General features: G+C 41.2%; 1 protein-coding gene across 4 annotated transcripts in view; it reads right to left on the reverse strand.

Moving 5' to 3' along the window:
- The window catches only part of DPYD (dihydropyrimidine dehydrogenase), a 548,339-nt gene that overhangs the window by 463,311 nt on the left and 66,626 nt on the right, over window positions 1-18,402 (reverse strand). For 3 of the 4 annotated variants that reach the window (XM_024570281.3, XM_045203652.3, XM_045203651.3), the window contains exon 3: window positions 17,479-17,561. The exons of the other annotated variant lie outside the window; for it this stretch is intronic. In XM_024570281.3, the coding sequence (XP_024426049.2) occupies window positions 17,479-17,561 (83 nt within the window). The remainder of the gene's footprint in view (window positions 1-17,478; window positions 17,562-18,402) is intronic. 4 annotated transcript variants of the gene reach the window in all.

Below are 18,402 nucleotides of genomic sequence, written 5' to 3' on the forward strand. Positions count from 1 at the left end.
CCCGAGATGACAGCCTCTCAGACGCCTGTATTTCAGAGAGACGAGAAAACAAAGACAGTGGGTTAAGTATCCTGATGAGAGTGAATAAAACCAAAACTGCATTGTTAAACAGATTTGTTTTTCTTTAAACCTATAATGACATGCCGTTGCTTATATGCCACCAGCCCAAAACTGTGATTATGAAAACAAGGTGTTAGCGTGGGCAGAAGGGGACTTCAACTCCTGGGCAGAACGCATGTGGGTCACTGGCAGCCCATCAACGCTCCGGAACCAAAAACCAGGACGAGCCGGACAAACCACAAGTGTCCTATCTCAGAGGTGTCAGAAATCCGAGAGAGCAAGAAAAATTATGTACACTAAAGTTCCTGGAGGGGAATGTTTTCAAGATAGGCTGAGGAGAAAACAGCAAAACTATGAGTTGTTGGCATGGGGGGAAGGGTATTTTAATTGGAAAATTAAGAAAACAAGACATGTCTGTTTCTCCTGTAGACATATGAAGAATTCTAAGTCTATCGTGTGTGGGACGCTAGAGAGAGAGGCCGAAAGATTCTCAGAGGCTGACAGAGAAAGGGGGCATCAGTGAAAACTGTCAGGACCAAAGGGAATCGGACACATCTCAAATCATGGTTGGAGACTGCACAACTGTCTCAGACATAAGTACGGAGTTACCGCAAGAAATCAAAAATGGAACTGCCTATGACCCAGAGATTCAACTTCCAGGAATTTACCCAGAGAAACCTGAAACACTGATTTGAAAGAACATCTGCACCCCTATGTTCACTGCAGTGTTATTTATGGTCGCCAAGATTTGGAAGCCGCCCAAGTGTCCGTGAGTAGATGAGTGAAGAAACCCACTAAGACACATTTACACGATGGAATACTACTTGGCCATAAACAAGAAGAAAATCTTACCCTTTGCGACAGCATGGATGCACCTGGAGAACACAACGGTGAGCGAACTAGGCCAGTCAGAGAAAGACAAACACCATATGATCTCACTCACATGTGGAATCTAATGAACACACTGAGCTAACAAGCAAAACAGAGACAGACTCATAGATGGAGAACAAGCTGCCAGGTCTGAAGATCGTGGGCTGGATGTGGAGGGATTGGGCCAAAAAGAGGAAGAACTCCTGGACACGGACAACAAGGTGGAGACTGCCAGGGGTGGGGGGAGGGTAGATGTGGAAGAGGGTAGAGGGGGATAAATGGTGATGGAAAAAAATGAAACAAAGAAAACCCATGAAAAATGAAATAATGAACATTTTAATGTAATTCAAATCAGTAAGGACATTAAAGATCCACATAATATCCACCACCTCTAATTGACACTTATAGCTCACTCTACCCAACAACTGCAGAATAAATACTCTTGTCAAGTCCACGTGAAGCATCACCAAGGATAAACCACATGCTGATAAAAAAAAATAAAATAAAATCACCTTTCCACACTGGAAATGACCTTGACCTCAGTAACAGTGAAATCTGAAAGAGCCCCATCAGCAACAGCAGCCTTGTAGTTGCTCCACATCCTCACCAAAGTCCGGTTTTTGTCCATCTGCTTAGTATTATTCAAGTGCACATAAACTGGTATCTTTTGTGACATCTTTTATGCAAAGACTTTCCCCATTAAAAAAGCGTTTTGTAAACTTTATTTTTTAGAGCAGTTTCAGACTCACAGCAAACCTGAGAGGACAGCACAGAGTTCTCATATACGCCCCGCCCCCACCGACCCTGCTCACACCCCCTTAACATCAACACCCCCGGAATGCCACAGATTTTACACGTGACAAACCAGCACCGGCACATCTACGGTCCATCACTGACAGCAGGGATCCCTCTCGGTGGCTTACGTCCTATGGCTTTTGAATGCTAGGGAACGACAGGCATCCACCATCACACTGTCATACCGAACAGTTTCTTTACTCTCATATCTGTCCCCCAGGATCCACGTCACACCTTCCTCCTGGCCCCCGACAACCCCTGGACCTTTTACTGTCCCTGCTTTTTAAGTCTCACATTGTTGGAATCATAAAGAATGGAGCCTTTCTATAGTGGTTTCTTTCATTAACACTATGCACTTAGAGATATGCATGTTAAGTTCCCGCCACGCTGTTGTTTGGCTTGATAGCTCCTTTCTTTTCAAGCACAGAATAATATTCCGTTGTCTGGGTGCACCACCGTTTACCTACGGAAGCACAGCTGGGTGGCTTCCAACTCGTGCAGTTATGAACATCTGTGTGTAGGAACCTGCGTGGACATGAGCCTCAATTCATTTGGGTAAATATCAAGAAGTGTGGTTGCTGGGTCATAAGATAACAACACATTTAGTTTTCTAAGGAACAGCCAAACTGTCTTCCCAAGTGGCTGTCCTATTCTTCACTTTTGTTCTGCAGCCTTGCCAGCATCGGGTGTTGCCAGAGGTGCACATTTCTGCCATTCTCATAGGTGTGTAGCAGCAGGAAATTGTTCTAATTTTTAATTCCCTAACGATGATCGAGAATCTTTCCTCACACACGTATTTTCCATCTGTGTATTTTCTTTGGTGAGGTGTAGGTTCAGATCTTGGACTCGCTTATAAATTGTGTTGTTGCGTTTTAAGAGTTCATTTACATGGTTTGAACAGCAGTCCTTTCGTTTTGCGTGACAGGTGTGTCTTTTGCAGACACCGTCTCCCAGTCTGTGACGTGCCTTCTCGCTCTCCTGACGCCGTCTTTGTCAGAACAGAAGCTTCCCACGCTAACCAAGTCCAGACGACCAGTCTCCCTTTCCAGGTTCACGCCTTTGTACCTGAAGGTCGCCATCAGCCCAAGTTCACTAGTTTTCCTCTTCGGTTATCTTCCAGGAATTGTCTGGTTTTGCATTTTACATTTAAGTCTGTGGTCCAATTTGGGTATGTGCTGTGAAGGGACCAAGCTGTGAGTCGAGATTCATTCTCTTGCAGGTGGATGTCCAGATGCACCGCTTGTTGAAAAGATGGTCTCTGCTCCACTGTGTTGCCTGTTCCTCTGTCAAAGATCAACTGACGGTGTGTATGTGGGTTGGTCTCTGGGCTCTCCAAGCTGTTCCATCGATCCACTTGTCTACTCTGTGGCTGGCGTCGCACTGTCCTGATGGCACAGTGTGCTTTACGGAAGGCGGGTCATGGCGGGCCCCTGTGTTTTCCTGCTCCAGCGTCGGGTTGGCACTCCACATATACTTTCGATGCAGTCTGCTGATACGCACAAAATAACCTGCTGGGCTTTTGATTGGGATCGTGTTGAATCTGGATACATCTTTAAAGGAGTGTCAACAGCATTTTGTGATGTACTCTGATCTAATACTGAGTATGAGGGAACAAAGGAGTAGAGAATAACCCACGTTTTTGGCTGGGTGGACTTCTGTCGAACGACAGGTAACTGAGTGGCCATAAGGAGTCCGGGGCACCGGGGACCCTTTCATGCTCCACATCCTGAAGAACTGGCCCCGCATGGTCTATCCTGACATCCTGCCCTCTTCCTCTTCCTCCAGCCTCCAGCCTCCTTCCCGTCTCAGCTCCAGTACCTCTTCCTCATCAATAATCCTATCATTTAGCAACACTTCCTCTCCTTTGGAGAACTACCTTATTTATGCCTAATTTTACATACGTGTGTGGTTATTTGATAAATGCCCACCTCCTCTCCCTTTAGACTCTGAGGGTAAAACTCATGGAAATTTGCTCTTAATTGTATCTCCAGTGCCTACTTGTGCTCTGCATAGCTACGAGCTCAATAAATATTTGAGGGAGTAGGCCACGCATAGGAACAGCTACCTCCACAAACTTTCAACGCCAGCGTGTTTTCAGGGTCCTTATGCTACGTCCGTTATACCAGAGTCACCCTTGTACATACAAATTCTATGTCTTCACAAATACAAACGTTACTCCAAACCATAAATATTTTAACGCAGCAGCAAAGCCCTCTCTCTTCATCAGACCCTCTGGAATGTCAGAGAGGAGATTGGAGACTTGCCGAGAAAATGTAACTTCATTACTAAAATTCGACAAATTGTATCATAAATCAGTGCTTCTAATTACATTCCAATTCACACACAGATTTTAAAAATTCTATTAGAATACATAAACATGTCACAAGTATTTGTAACTTTTCCTAAATTATAACTTCCCAGTACTAGATTAGAGTTCGAAGTTGATGTAAAGGCACACTGTAATTATTAACTATAGAAGAAAGTCCTTATAAACCCCACTACCATTCAGTGACCAATCATAGATAAGGAGCCTGAGGTCACTCATCTAGAGAAATTAATTAAAAACCACAAATAAAAATCTGATACATATATATTTCAAGAATAGCTATCAAAATTGGGAAAATCACTGAATATAAACTGAAATTTTAAAAACGAACACGATAGAATCCACCCTTTCTAATGGTGCTGACTTGGTGTCCTTATCAGTTACCCCCCCCCCCCCCCCCCCCCCGTGCCTATTTCCAGCTTCTTGTATTTACTCATCGCTCTTCGCTCCTGGGTTTGTTTTCATCTTCTCTCAGGATTTGAAAATAAGCCAACGCACACTGGTGACTTTGAAAATGCTGTGCACCTCGCTGGCTTCCATCTGAGCCCTCGGAAACAGCCACCGAGTCTCCAGGAAATCCAGCCCCAGGCGCTCGCCCTTCCACCCGGGCCCCCAGGCTTGTGCTCAGTACTCCACAGCCTCCCCCCACCCCCTGCAAATGGAGCTGAATCACATAATCACGAGCAAAAACAGGGCCGCCTGCTTTTGTTTTTAGTAAACATATATGGTAACTGCAATCGCTTTCTGTAACAAGAAAGATAATCCTGGAATGTGGTCATGCATTCAAAAATATTCAATTTGAAGTATGCGACAATAATGTGTGTTTCTGTGTGTGTGTGTTTAATATTTATGTTTTCAAACAACAAGGGTTAGTTTTTCCCAAGTGTCTTCTGAAAACTGAGCATCTGAATAGTAACGTAGGAGCCTGGGGTTAGTCAGTTCCAACTCGTCTATCACGTTACATACTTATGAGGAGAGAAACTACAAAGTGTAGCATAAGGAGATTTATTCGTAGCCTTAAATAGACTGTTTGGCAATTTGTTCAAATATATTACTTTTTGTATAATCATATTTGAAGTGTATTTTTGTGATGCAGAAGCAGATAAAGGAATAAATAATCAGAGGCATGTGACAATTTACACACAGCTAGAAAATCTTAGCGTGCTCACGTCGTTACAGGTTGCAAACAGTGTTTACTACTATTGAAATAGCCAAGGTATCTTTTTAGAATAACTGTATTATCTGTAGAAGTGTGCTTAACAAAAATATTTGCCACCTGTGTTCACTACCCCGAGTCTAGTCTCCTTCTACCAGCGTCACTCCAATAAATTCAATGAAAGAGAAAAAAAATTCATAAATGTTAAAAAAAAAAATGGCCATGACCTTATAAGCAGGCAGATGTTTTGGTGGGACTACTGGAAAAAAAAAAAAAAAAACTAATCGATTCTCTACAAATTTCAGATAAGTAAAAAAATCTTGAATAAAAATAAATTGTTAGGCAAGTCTTGTGTTAATATCAAATAACAATAAACTTTCCTTTTAATAAAATGACCCAATTCAATGGCAGCGACTGGCTCAAACTGGTTACCCTATGCTTTTTAAATTATTTAATACATTTTATTCATATGTAATAATTTAAGTATGATTTGTGTGTCAAAACTAGTAATTTTTTAACAGCGAAAAAAAATCTCCTTGTTTCAATATTAAAATAATCTGATTTACCGAACAGCTTTTTCACCCAAACTGTTTAAATTTCAGCACAATTCTTACCTCTGGGTGAGAAATGTCTCCAGCAATACACCCCCACAGAATATGAAATTATAAACAACAGTTAAGGGAAGGAAGGAGGAAATGAAATATGAAGGGAAAATATGACAATGATAAATATAATGCCAGTAAGTAATTTGACCTTACTGTAAATCATTTTTCTTCCTGATCTAAAAAAAAAAAAAAAGAAAAGAAAAGGTTACTCCAAACTCTCCTGAAAGACGGAAGACACTGACCAGATCACGGGTCTGCAAACGTAATGGGTACCCACCGAGAGTACCAGCTCTGTGGTCCAAACGACAACCACGATTTGGCACTAAAAATTGGTGGAAGTCGATGTTACGGCAGATCTTTGAATAAAATGACTAGTATTATTCCTTCTGTCCATCAGCCAAAGTAATGGCCCTTAAAAAGGGAGAACTCTATACATCTAAAAGTTAGAAAATGTACTGGATTAAACTAAATTACTTAGGTTCCTTGGAAGATGGTGGGCAGATTGAACTACAAACGCTAAGAGCATTTTTAAAAAGAACTCAGGATGTCCCACGGGGCATCTCCTTTAATCCTAAGAAAAGCTCTTTGTGGACTAAGTAACATTTATTCATTACTCACTGGTGTGTAAAATAAATATTGATGGATCAAGTTCTTGAAATGGGTGCAGGTCCTCAGAGAGCCCATGGGCACAGACGTTATAATGGAGTTAACATAACGGACCAGGAACGCATCACCATCAGTGTCTCCTAACCGGGGTCGGGTACCCTGTGCGCATTTCCCCAGAGGTCACGACCCTTCATCCACTAACAAAAATAAGGATGAGCTACCTCATCCCAGTGTTGTGGTTTTACACGTACATTTTGTGAGCTAGTGCCAACCTGAAAAGGGGCCTCATCCTGTTTCATAACGTCCGTGGGTCTTTCACGGTTACTCCCCATTTTAACCATAAACTGTAAATATAACAAATTAGTTGATTTAGTGGCACTGATACCGGTATCTTGTGTGGGTAGCATAGGAGTGATTTGACAATGGCCGTTGGTGATTTAATGATTAATCGTGCCTTTTTTGTCGGAGGAGTAATCTAGGAACACCCAGAAATCAGGAGACGTGGCAGCTCGGTACGTGTTCTGTAGTTATGATCACTAATAAATGGAAGAGCTTTATAGCACTTGCTAGTATTGATCTATTAGAGACCATCACAAGTTCATACCACGTGCACCAACATTTTCTTTGAAATTAATTTTAATTGCTGTATGACAGGTCTGCTCATAACCAGGGGTCAGTAAACTGTCACCCACAGGACACGTCAAGCTGGCACCTTTTTCTACAAATAGCATAGCACAGCCACACTGACGGTGCCACCCGATTGGCTCACCTGTGCTCTGGGGGTTGCCCTGTGTGACATCAGCGTGGCTGAGCAGCTGCAGCAGAGGCCTCATGACCCAGCACGCCAGAAGTGCTTCCTCAGGCCTCGGGCACCAAGCGCTGGCTTCCCGTCGCTGCAGACCATCAGCGCCAGGCCTCGTCGAGGCGCACAACAGATTCAGGGCGACAGATTCAGAAGAAGGAAATCTAACTTTTACTAGCTACCTTTTGTGATGGTCGAGATGGGACACATTTTCCCAAAAATAAAAATAAAATAAAGCACTCCCCATGAATGAAATTTTGTATATGTCATAATCACTTATGTAAATACTGGGCAAGAATTTAATTTTCTGTTAAACGTAATGTTCTAACATGAGAAATGAGGAATGTACACCTTCAAGAGAAGACTGTTACAGAAAAAAATACAGTCACCTATTATAGCATATGGGAAGTGAGCCCAAATTAGAATAAATGATAAAAAGATGCCCAAGTACTTATAAACAATAATGCATTATCTATAAACCTCATCTATTATTCTCCTTAAGTTGTAGAAAATGCCAAATATAATTACAAAATATGTATTCCAAACATGTAAACTGCTAATTTTCCACTTGTAAAAAGCCTGATTCCAAAAGCAATTTACTTTATGATTTACTTAAGCTTTGCAACTGCATTAAAATATGATAGTATATACACAACAGCTTGTTAACAAGATTATCATAACATTAAAATCATAATGTGGCACTTCAATTATGGATACTTAAAATTAAAGCTAATCCTCACAGTACCAATTTTTATCTCCTAAATAATTTTAGCTATTAGCTGCTTATTCAAAGTCTGTATCTAAGATGATAAGCATTCCAGAGTAGGGCCTAGCTCTGCCCTTTTCTTCTGCATAAGACAAAAGCTGCGTCCTTACTGTCTAGTCTTGAATACACAGTCTTTTGCTATTAAAGGAAAAATACATCCTTTATTTTTTTTTTTATGTTGGCTCAACGCTATTTTGCTAATTTTGTTTTTTTAGTCCTCACCCCAGGATATATTTTTATTTTATTTTTTATGTTGGGGCGAGGAAAGGGGGGAGAGAAGAGGGGAGAGAATGGGAGGGAGAGAAGGGGGAAGGGAGAAACATGAGGGGGAAGAGAGAGACATGGATCGCCTGTGTCTTGTAGGCAACCCAACCAGGGGTGGAACCCGCACCCTAGGCACGGGCCCGGACCAGGGGTCAAATCCGCGACTTTTTGGTGGAAGGGACAATGCCATAACCAACTAAGCCAACCTGAGCAGGGCGCTCAACGCTATTTATGTTGTTACCAGTGCTGTTTTAAATAGAAACGCCCTTAGAGGCCAACAACACGCACTTCCTTCTCTGGTTGTATCACTTTAAATGTATCAAGCTGTCATAAAACGGCAGTTATTCATTGGACTTGTTTCCTTCAAACACTGCTCTTGAATAAACATTGTCAGGTACATATTCGGCACCACACTGAATGGACCAATGCTTAGATTAATATATATAATTATTCGTTTTACAAATATATAACTGAATTAACCTATGCCTGATTTCATTGTGTTGTTGTCTCGCAAAATGCATAATTGATAAGAATGCAAGTGATATTTCTCACATTCAAATTCCAATTCAAGTTGAAAATAGAGAAGAAGACTGTAAATGAACACTGTTCCGAAGTCATACACGGCAATTGCTAACGAACCCATAAAGAACCCAGGAGTATTAGTGCTAAGCATATATTTGGTTTGATTAAACGTTAGGTGAGAATTAATATGAGGCTTATCTCCTATTTCCCATAAATGGTGAAAAGATTAATTTTTCTCCAGCCCATCTGAAACCAAATGTCAAATCCTGCTTTGACATTTACACACTTACCCCTGAAGAACATGAGTGCAACATTCCTAACGCACATGGTGAACAGGTGACACAGATGAATGGGAGTGTGCAGGTCTGTGCACACTTGTACACGTGGGTAAATCGTGTGTGTACATATTCACTTATATTACACGAACGACACAAAATGAGTTACATAAAATACATTCCAACACAATGAAGTGCGCACGTTGTATGAAATCAATCACTTTCCTCAGGTCTAAGCTGTGTCCTCTCAGCTGCATTCTAATGAGGTTGATTGGTGTGGCTGCAACATCATCTCTAGCTCGAGTGATGGGGCTCTTCTGTCTTTCGATTCCACATAAGCTGAGAAGGCTCTGGCGGGCTCCCCCTTCTGTGGGGGAGGGGCATACACCCACCCAGGGCGGGGAGGAATAGGTGCTTCTCCATAACAGAAATGATAAAAACAAGATGCTGTCTGAATAAGAGAAAAGAGGATACTCTTGTGACTTGATCTGGGGGCCGGGTGCTTTCAAGAGACTCCTACTGATCCACTGATTGGAAAAAAACACAAAACTTAAGAGACATATAATTAAGAATCAAGAAAAATGATTAAAATAGAAAGCTAACACATTGTTTTTAAATCCAATTTCACAGGGCAAACTACTCACACAGTTAAAAATCACGTGTATATACACATGCAGCCATTCACAATTAGAAAAGTGATTTATGTTTATGTTTGAAAAAAATGTTGCAAATGTTAAATCATCTATAATCATCGATATCATTGTACAGCATAGTCAGAATTTTTAAAAAATGTATTTTCCTTTCATACTGTTACAACCTGCTGATTCCACAAGAAGTATTTTATTAATACTTTCTTGGTTTATTGATTTTATATTCTTCTTCCATGTCGCCTCCAATTTCCCCAAAGCCTTGTATTCATTTTCTAGACTGCTTATGCAATTCAGTGGTCATAAACACCTCGGTCGCCTTCTCCTCCCCAATACCTATGTTTCACGATTATGAAACAATTTCACTGAACCTCCCTGTACATAAATCTTTGTAACCCTAACGGGTATTCTGAAAAGCAAAGGGATCTCCAGAATCCAAACGCTGCCAAGTGTGAGAGGCAGAGAAAGAGGGCACGCACGCGTGAGAGACACACACATGTACACACACAAACACAATTTACATTTGTAGAATACATGTACATAGGCACAAAGTTATCCACAAGAATAAGATTATATAGGATACATATAATATTTTTATCTTCGAGTCTGGATCAGATGACAATACTGCAGTTCAGGGAGGCGTACCGGTTGAAAAGACATGAGTGAGTTCTACTTCGACCACCATCCTTAGCAAGGGACGCAGAGCTGGCGAAGCTAAAACACTCACCAGCTAAAACCCTATCTAAGGTGCCAGGAGTCACCCAGCCCTTAGAGCAGACGGTCCAAGTGCCACTGGACAGCAACAGAGGAGAGAAACGGAACATGCAATTTGCAGACGAATATATCTAGACGCAAAACACTGGAAAAAATATTTTTAAATATCTGTGAATCACTGTTCAGACCTCAGTCTTCCCATGAGATGTGAGGTGACTATATTCCTTCCGCCGCCCAAAGCTACTAAGTCTAAAGTGAAGAAGCACGTCCATTAAAGCAATTGCAAACTTTTGAATTAATATCTAGAACATGTTGCATCTCTTAAAACGATGTCCAAGTTTTTGTGTAGTTACACTTTAATTTTTGACTGTGTGAAATGGCGCATCCGAATGACTATTACACACACCAGGAAAAAAAAGCCAGGAAAATGAACTGTGCGACTCAACATCGCCATCTAGTGGCAGAATTCCCAACACGTGACAAAGCCAAGCAAAACGGAAGAGTAGACATTGTGTCCAGGGAGCTCCACTCTATAATAACCTAACCGAACAGCTCTGACTGCGTAACCTTGGCTCTGCAACTAATACACTAACCTCTAATTGGCAGTGTTTGTACTCTGCAAATGTAGTTTACGCCCTCCCCATAGAGGTATGTTCATAAATCTAACCAATCTATATTTTTGTGTATTTTATTGTCAAAAAACGTTGCTAAGTATGTTCACATTTTTTTCCTTGACGAGCTGTGTTCTAAAGTTACCTCCGTTTTTCAGAATTTGAATCTCACTGCTCTCAAGTCACTCCGTTCACATCCCTTCCCATGTCACAGACCTATTAAGCACGGCCCGCAGAACTGAACGGGGAGTGGGGGGGAAACAATTGGGTGATTTTAAAAAACAGTGCCACTTCCCCCCTTGATGTGCAGGATTTATTATAAAGGCTCAGACAGGTGCAAAATATCATCATACAGCAATGAAACCACTTTGGCACAGTAACAGGGTTGAGTTGGCAGAGATAAGGAGAAAATATGATGAGAAGAAGTGGAGAATTTTACCTCTAAATCCACTATTATTATACAGTAGTCAGAGATTTCAGCTAGAGATGATGCATTCTTCTTCTGTCCGGAAAATCTTTGCTCTTATGTCATAATTTTCATAAATCCTACACAATATTTCCACACAGCTGTGGAAGTACAGTGAACTCTGTAAGTCAGGCAAGAAATATTCCTACGGCACCCTACGTGCTGAGACTATGCTGAGGTTTTCCAGTCAATTCCATGTTGTTTGACACAGGTAGGTTCTTTCAAATAAGCCCTGTACATCATATAAAGTAATACATACAAACATTTTTAAACTTTATATGTTTATTTTATTAATATTTCATAAATTACAAAGCATTCACTTCTAAGTTTTCCTTATTCTTCATATAAACCCTTTTAACCCTACATTAAAAGATCTTATATTTAATCCTAGGATTAAAAATAGATTAATTTAGCTAAAATCACAGTTGGAGTCTCCCATATCTGATTTTTACCACTTACCCTACTATTCATATAATTTCGTTCCATTTTTTCCATCTCCTACTTCATTGGTTTTCTAATCATCCATAAAATGTTCCCAGTATAGAAAATTTAGTAGGAGAACAGCAAATTTTAAGCCTGAAAAAAAAGTATCTGTAAGCCTATCAGCCAATTGTAATAATTTCGCTCTATTTTATTCCCACTTTTTCCTTTGCATTTCTTGTATTCTGTGGACATATTCTACATGCAATTTTTGTGGTATTTTTCGCTGCACATTACAACATGTGGAGTCTTATGTCATTAAAAACATCACGTAAAAGATCATTTTAATGTCCACATAGAATCAATTATGCCACGATTTACCATTATATTTAACATATGCATAAATTATGGCACACTACATGTATAAAGTCTTCATTTCCTTATTCTTTTCTTTAACAGCAGGCAATTGGTTCTATTAGGTTTGCTCACCATTATAATCTACAGTTGGAGGGGCAGGTTTAGAGTGCCCATATTTTCAAAGTCTCCTGCATAACCTGTCTCAGGAAGTTCCGCTACTGTTGAAAAGGTGAGTCTGTTTTCAGGCTCTGAGTACCTACTGGCCCCACCCCTCCGTCAGGGTGGCAGTGATTCCAGGCCTCTCACAGCCCCTTGTCGGCCCTCAAAAGTCCCCTCCCTCCTGAACAGCAGTAACATCAATGACCAAAACGTAGGGTGTTTTTTTTTCCCCTACTTACTTTATATATATATAAATAAAAAAATATATATATATATGCCATTGGAGTCGAATGCTTTCAAAGGTTACTTAATCATACTGTGCCAATTGTCCACTGAGCTAATCTTTTTGAACCTGTTATACACGTACAGTGCAATCCATATTATTTATTAATTTTGTGATTTTTTTCACACAGAGGAACTTTTTTAATAAGTCAAAGTTTAGGAATTTCTTCAACTACTTTTTAGCTTCTCATCTCTTTCCTCATCAAACCTCAAAAAGAATGTTCTTCCATAATCTATTGGACTTTGGCTGTTTTATAAACATGAAATTTCCTTTAGCATGTGTGAGGTGAGACTATGAAGTAATTTCTCTTGTCCAAACAGCAAAACAACGGCCTCTTGTAGCATTTACTGAGTGACTCGCCATGTCCTGGACGATTCAGGGCGCTTTATGATATAATAATGGTGTCACAGGGTCTTCATAGGGTCTATTACCAATCCCCACCCTGACTGGTTGTCGGTGACACACAGAAAAGCTCATGAATTTCCCACCTTTGTCTTGGATCCGACCATATTACTAGATTCTCTTATTGACCCCAAAGGCACCTCCGCCGTTTCCTCTCTCGGGCCGGCTGTCTCCCTCCTACCAAGTCGTAATTGTTCACTTTGGTTTTCACATCCATCACTACGTTACAAAGCCACTCTTTACTCTCCATTTTCTGAGAATGAGGGTATGTGTAATGCATATAAGGTGGGCAAAAGCAAGTGTGCAGTGGCATTGTGACATTTTTAAGTTCGTATTTAGTTAATAATTTTGAGTTAAAGCTATTGCAGTAATCGCAACCTGCCTGCATGCCCTTTTTCCATGTGAACAACGGTGAGCCTACCTTTGCCCACCCCGTACGTGTGCCTTTACCAATCGCTCAGCAAAGGCTTACTGAGCACCTACTATACGCCAGTACAGCAGTAAGGCCAAGAACACAAGCAGAGCAAAACAACAACCCTCCCGCCGTCACGGGATTGGTTAGCTAGCAGGACAGGTGAATCACTTAGACTTTATTCTGAAAAGGGAAGGAAACTTCAATCGCTCTTAAACAGCAGCACAGGTTAAACCAGGTGTACAGCTCACCAAGGTCATGAAGTCACAAAGTCTCATCAGGTCTCCATTCCAAGTACATCTAAGTTCCTCAGGCCCACTGCCCTCTGTGCACCTGAACAAGCTCTACCTGTAGGTTAGTGGGAGGTAACTTACCTCTCCGGCTGTCACTCCCTCCTCCAAGCCCGCCACTCTGCTGCCCAAACCAGCTTCTACGTTATTCTTTCCCACCCTGGGTATGGGCGGACACCTAACCAAACGCCTGCTCTATTGCCACTTCCTGAGCTTTGTATGCAGACACTACGGGCTGGGGACATCCTTGCCTTTGGAATCAGGGAGCAGGGGAGGCGTCTGAATGATCACAAGGTGAGATCCTGACCGAACATGGCACAGCCTGGCCAGGAAGAGGGACTGGCTGCCGTGGCAGAGATCTGAGCAGGAGCAGAGCCCTCTCTCTTTCGGTGTAAGCTCATAGAAATACTAGCACCTAGCAAACATAGAGGCACACCACCCCACGCAGAGGAAGGCCCGAATGCAGCTGCCACAAAAGGCCACACTCCACATTCCGTCCAGTCCCGCTGCAGCGTCTCCAGGCTGCGCGTGCCTAGGGCAGGAGCCCCGTGGCGGGTGCCATCGGGGGCTGCCACGGGGGCTGAGCTGGAAGAGAAGAGGGTGCTCCCCTGGTCACCCAGGCCAGGCCTGTGGACCAATAGAGAGCCACTCTGAGTCTTCACTTCCTGCACTCGACTTTTGTGCCTGGTTCTTCCTCTAGGCTGCTAGCTCCCTGAGGGTGGGGACTGTGCATCACTCACAGGTGTAACCCCCTTACCTGGCACATGACAGAAACCCCATGAACGTGGAGTAAACAGATGGAAGACCATGCCATCCCTCCTAGGATGCTGCAGAGCTACAAATTATCTTCGCAGTTTCTGTACTTATCCAGTTACCCCCTTCCTTAAAGTCCGCAATGCCTCCCGGAAATGATGTCAAGTCTTCACCTCGCCAAGCTAGACTCCAGGTAACTGTCTCCAAGATACAGTAAACACATGTGCAGCCAGCCTCCTGGGACCAGCCCCGCTCTGAGGGTTTTGACAACTTATTCCTACCTGTCCCCCACCCCCCGTCTGCACCCTGAGATCCTGAGCTGTGCCCATAGCCCCTGCTGGCCTCCTACCGCTCCATTTGCACCCAGGACCCCTGGCAAATAAGGGCAGATGTCACTGACTGCAACAGTCTTTCTCTGTGAGTTTTGTGGGAAAACATATGCAAAAAAGCTTGAAAATGTTTGTATCACATCAGGCCACACAGTCCCTGAAATCCACCATGCACCTGCACGCATCCCCGCCTTTGTCCAATGCTGTCCCCTCCCACGTCGTCCACAGCCTGGGTCAGGTGGCTCATCCTGCCCGTGGTCGGGGCCGACGCAGAGGCCACCCACCCTCCACGTCCCGCCACGACTGGTCACGGGCGAGAGAAGAATTAATCTGCAGTCTCTTCCTATAACCTTCTCGTATTCTATGAGTCCCATGGCCTGACAACATGGTGTTGACCTGTTTCCAGAATCTCACCTGGAACAGAGCAGGCTCCTGCCACATCTTCTAAAGGCAAAAAAGCAAAACAAATTGCCACGCCCATCGCACCCTACACTGTTCGACACTTTTAGCTACTAAACTATTTCATTGTTTAGTGACTCTAAACACTGCCAACACCACGCGTGTGTGTGCAGTGGGTGTGAACTGTGTAAACAATGTGCACGACACAGCCGTAGAATTACACACTGACTGGAAAGCTCCGGACTCCCACTGGACCACAGGGCCAGGCGGCAGACGGCTTACTCCCACCAGGTAATACTCGTTTTTCTCATTAGTCCAGCTCTCCTCTTTTAAAAGCACGCTATCCTGGTATTTTTCTACAGTGGCCATTATTACCAAATTCGGCAGAATGTAATCATCTCTTTGTATGCAGTTCTCCCATAATTCAATCGGGTTTTTTTTCTCGATGAAAAATTTTCTGTACTAATTAGCGGCACTTCCCTTATTCATTGCATTTCCCTCGCTCACCTCACACTCCCCCTTTGCCATTCTCTCTGTGGTGTTGGCCTTCAGTTCTTTTATTCTCTTTGTCTTCCTGTGAGTCTATGTGTTTTTAAACTGAGTAGACACAGAAATACAGAGAATTCACTGTAGCTTCCTAAACAAATATTGGTGTGCACACTTAATATATTCAAATTATTATAATAGGCGCGCCACAGATGCTGTACTCGGTTTATAACTGCGCCTGCTTCGGAGAGAGAAGATAAAGACTATATTGAAAAGAAGAACACATTCATAAGTTCCACACTGCCCTTTCCCACAATATTTTTTACACCTTATTTTTTAATTTACTACTATTTTCAATAACTTCTGATTGCATTTTATGTAGGTACAAATTCTCTATTGCGTCTTCAGTTTTATTTTTCCTTTTTTTTTTACTAGTAAAGACATTAACAATAAAATAGGCTCCTTTGCTCCAGCTGGTAATTTCTCCGCACTAGTAATATATTATTCCTCTTTTCGTGACATCATAATCATCTATGCAGAAGTACCATGTATCTTTGTGTAGAAGCTACTGTTTCCATTAAATTTAATTACCTCCCCCTGTGGTTTTAAATAGAAGTGGCTTCAAAATGAGGGCAGCTTCTATTAAATTTAATTACTTTCCCCTGCTGCTTGCATGCGAAAGGGAGGTTGCTAAATGAAATCAGCTTCTAAACTAAAGTATATGGTAACTGCGCCCTGGCAATAGCAGGCTGTACCCAAATGCTCCTTCCGTGAGAGTGCATAGGTGTATCCTTTCTCTCATTGCCTATTTTGTTCATCCTTGACTTAAGGCCGTACACAGAAAACGAGCGTTGACAGAAGAGATACATTTTAAAATCAGTCGCAGTTTCACAGACTGAATAAAGGTAGACACACCCCGTCTGTGCGATGATATTGGAAATTATTGCTCTCGGAGGTCCGACTCAGTTCTAAGTTAATACCGCTAACTGTTGCTGGGTGATGAGTTTTATAATTCACACCTTTTTAATGCCTAGTAAACAGCCTTCCTCGGCCCTAACCAGATGGATTTAAATGCTGCTTCCTAAAAGTTAATAAAAAGGCATCGAGTTGGGAAAGAAATTCAAAGAAATATTCACAAATAGTAACGTTACAATGTGAAAAAAGGAAAAAAACCATCAGGCTCATTATAGACTACTATAGTCTTGAAAAAAGTTCATCTATATGCTCTATAATAGTGTGAAAATGTAAATCCGTTCTAAAATACCGTGATATAATCCTATAAAACCCAATACAATATGAAATTTTAAGTACCTCTTTTTTTCATTAAATATTAATTAGGAGGAAATACTACTCAGTTAAACCTCCATTGTACTGTTTATTTATTTTTTTTTACAAACAGGAAGAATTTAGATGAACCATATTTCCATTCAATCACACAGTTTAGTATAAATATAAAACAAGACACCCCTTAAGCATTTTAAGTAACAAATTAAACATTTACATTTTTTACTGTGCACTGAGGCTTAACATTTATGCAGCTTCAAAACCAAAGTACAGCCTCAAGGGAAGCCTCTCCACTGACAAATTAATACCTTAGAGAACAGAGCTGAATGGTGGCAATGAACTCATTTGTTCCCCCAATAATGAAGAATGACTTTTTCTTCACCACATCTGTGACGGTTGCCATGGTGACCCAGACTTACCTCATTGCCTCTCGCAGAGCTCCCCGCTCACCAAGAGTCGTGTGCTTGATGTCATCAAAATTATTCTCCAGCTTCTCGCAACCCTGCCACACATCACAAAATGCATCAGTCCTCCAGCACCCTGGGATAAAATTATATCTATGCAATTATGGAAAAGTGTAATTGATTATATTGATTATGGACTCATGAAAGATATGCACACCACTTTAATTGGGGAGGATTCATTAAAACTGACAGTGTGGATTCAACGGTAATAAAATAAAAGCGTCTATGATACAGCTGTCACAGACCTCTCTCTCCCAGGTTTCCAAAATTGGGCAGAGGGAAGAAATGAATAAAAATCAGTTCTCTGAATTAATCTCGAGTATATCAAAGCCGATTTAAATTTTAAAGAGAAAGTCATTAAAGTTTGAAATCATGATTAACTATATATGATAAATATTTAGTTCTAAATAAATTAGTATTTACTAAGATGAAAAGGTAGAACTCCAGTATAATAATGTAATTTTTAAAAATCCAACATTTTGGTACCAAAAATTTATAAGATCATTAAATAACAATTATATATATAATGTTTACTATTATATATAAACATACACACACATCCTATAATTAAGTGACATTATAACAGGTTCTTAGCATTACTGGGCTACGTTTTCTAAAATGTTTAAATTTTACTACAATTTTAACTATTGTTTCATTTATAACTAACTTAATCTTACATGACTATAGTAAGTTTTAAAAACATAATATATAGGATTAAATTTTAGACTAAAAATGTATCCACATAAATTCCTAGCATTTTAGATTTCATGAAGAATTTAGTAGTACTTCGGTAATGAAATAATTCAGTTTAGCCTTGCAGTTAACAGAAAAACTAAATAATAAAATTTCAAATATTAATGTTTTCTTTGTGTTCTCATG

The sequence above is a fragment of the Desmodus rotundus genome, chromosome 12 (assembly GCF_022682495.2).
Source record: "Desmodus rotundus isolate HL8 chromosome 12, HLdesRot8A.1, whole genome shotgun sequence".
In the NCBI taxonomy this organism is placed as follows: domain Eukaryota; kingdom Metazoa; phylum Chordata; class Mammalia; order Chiroptera; family Phyllostomidae; genus Desmodus; species Desmodus rotundus.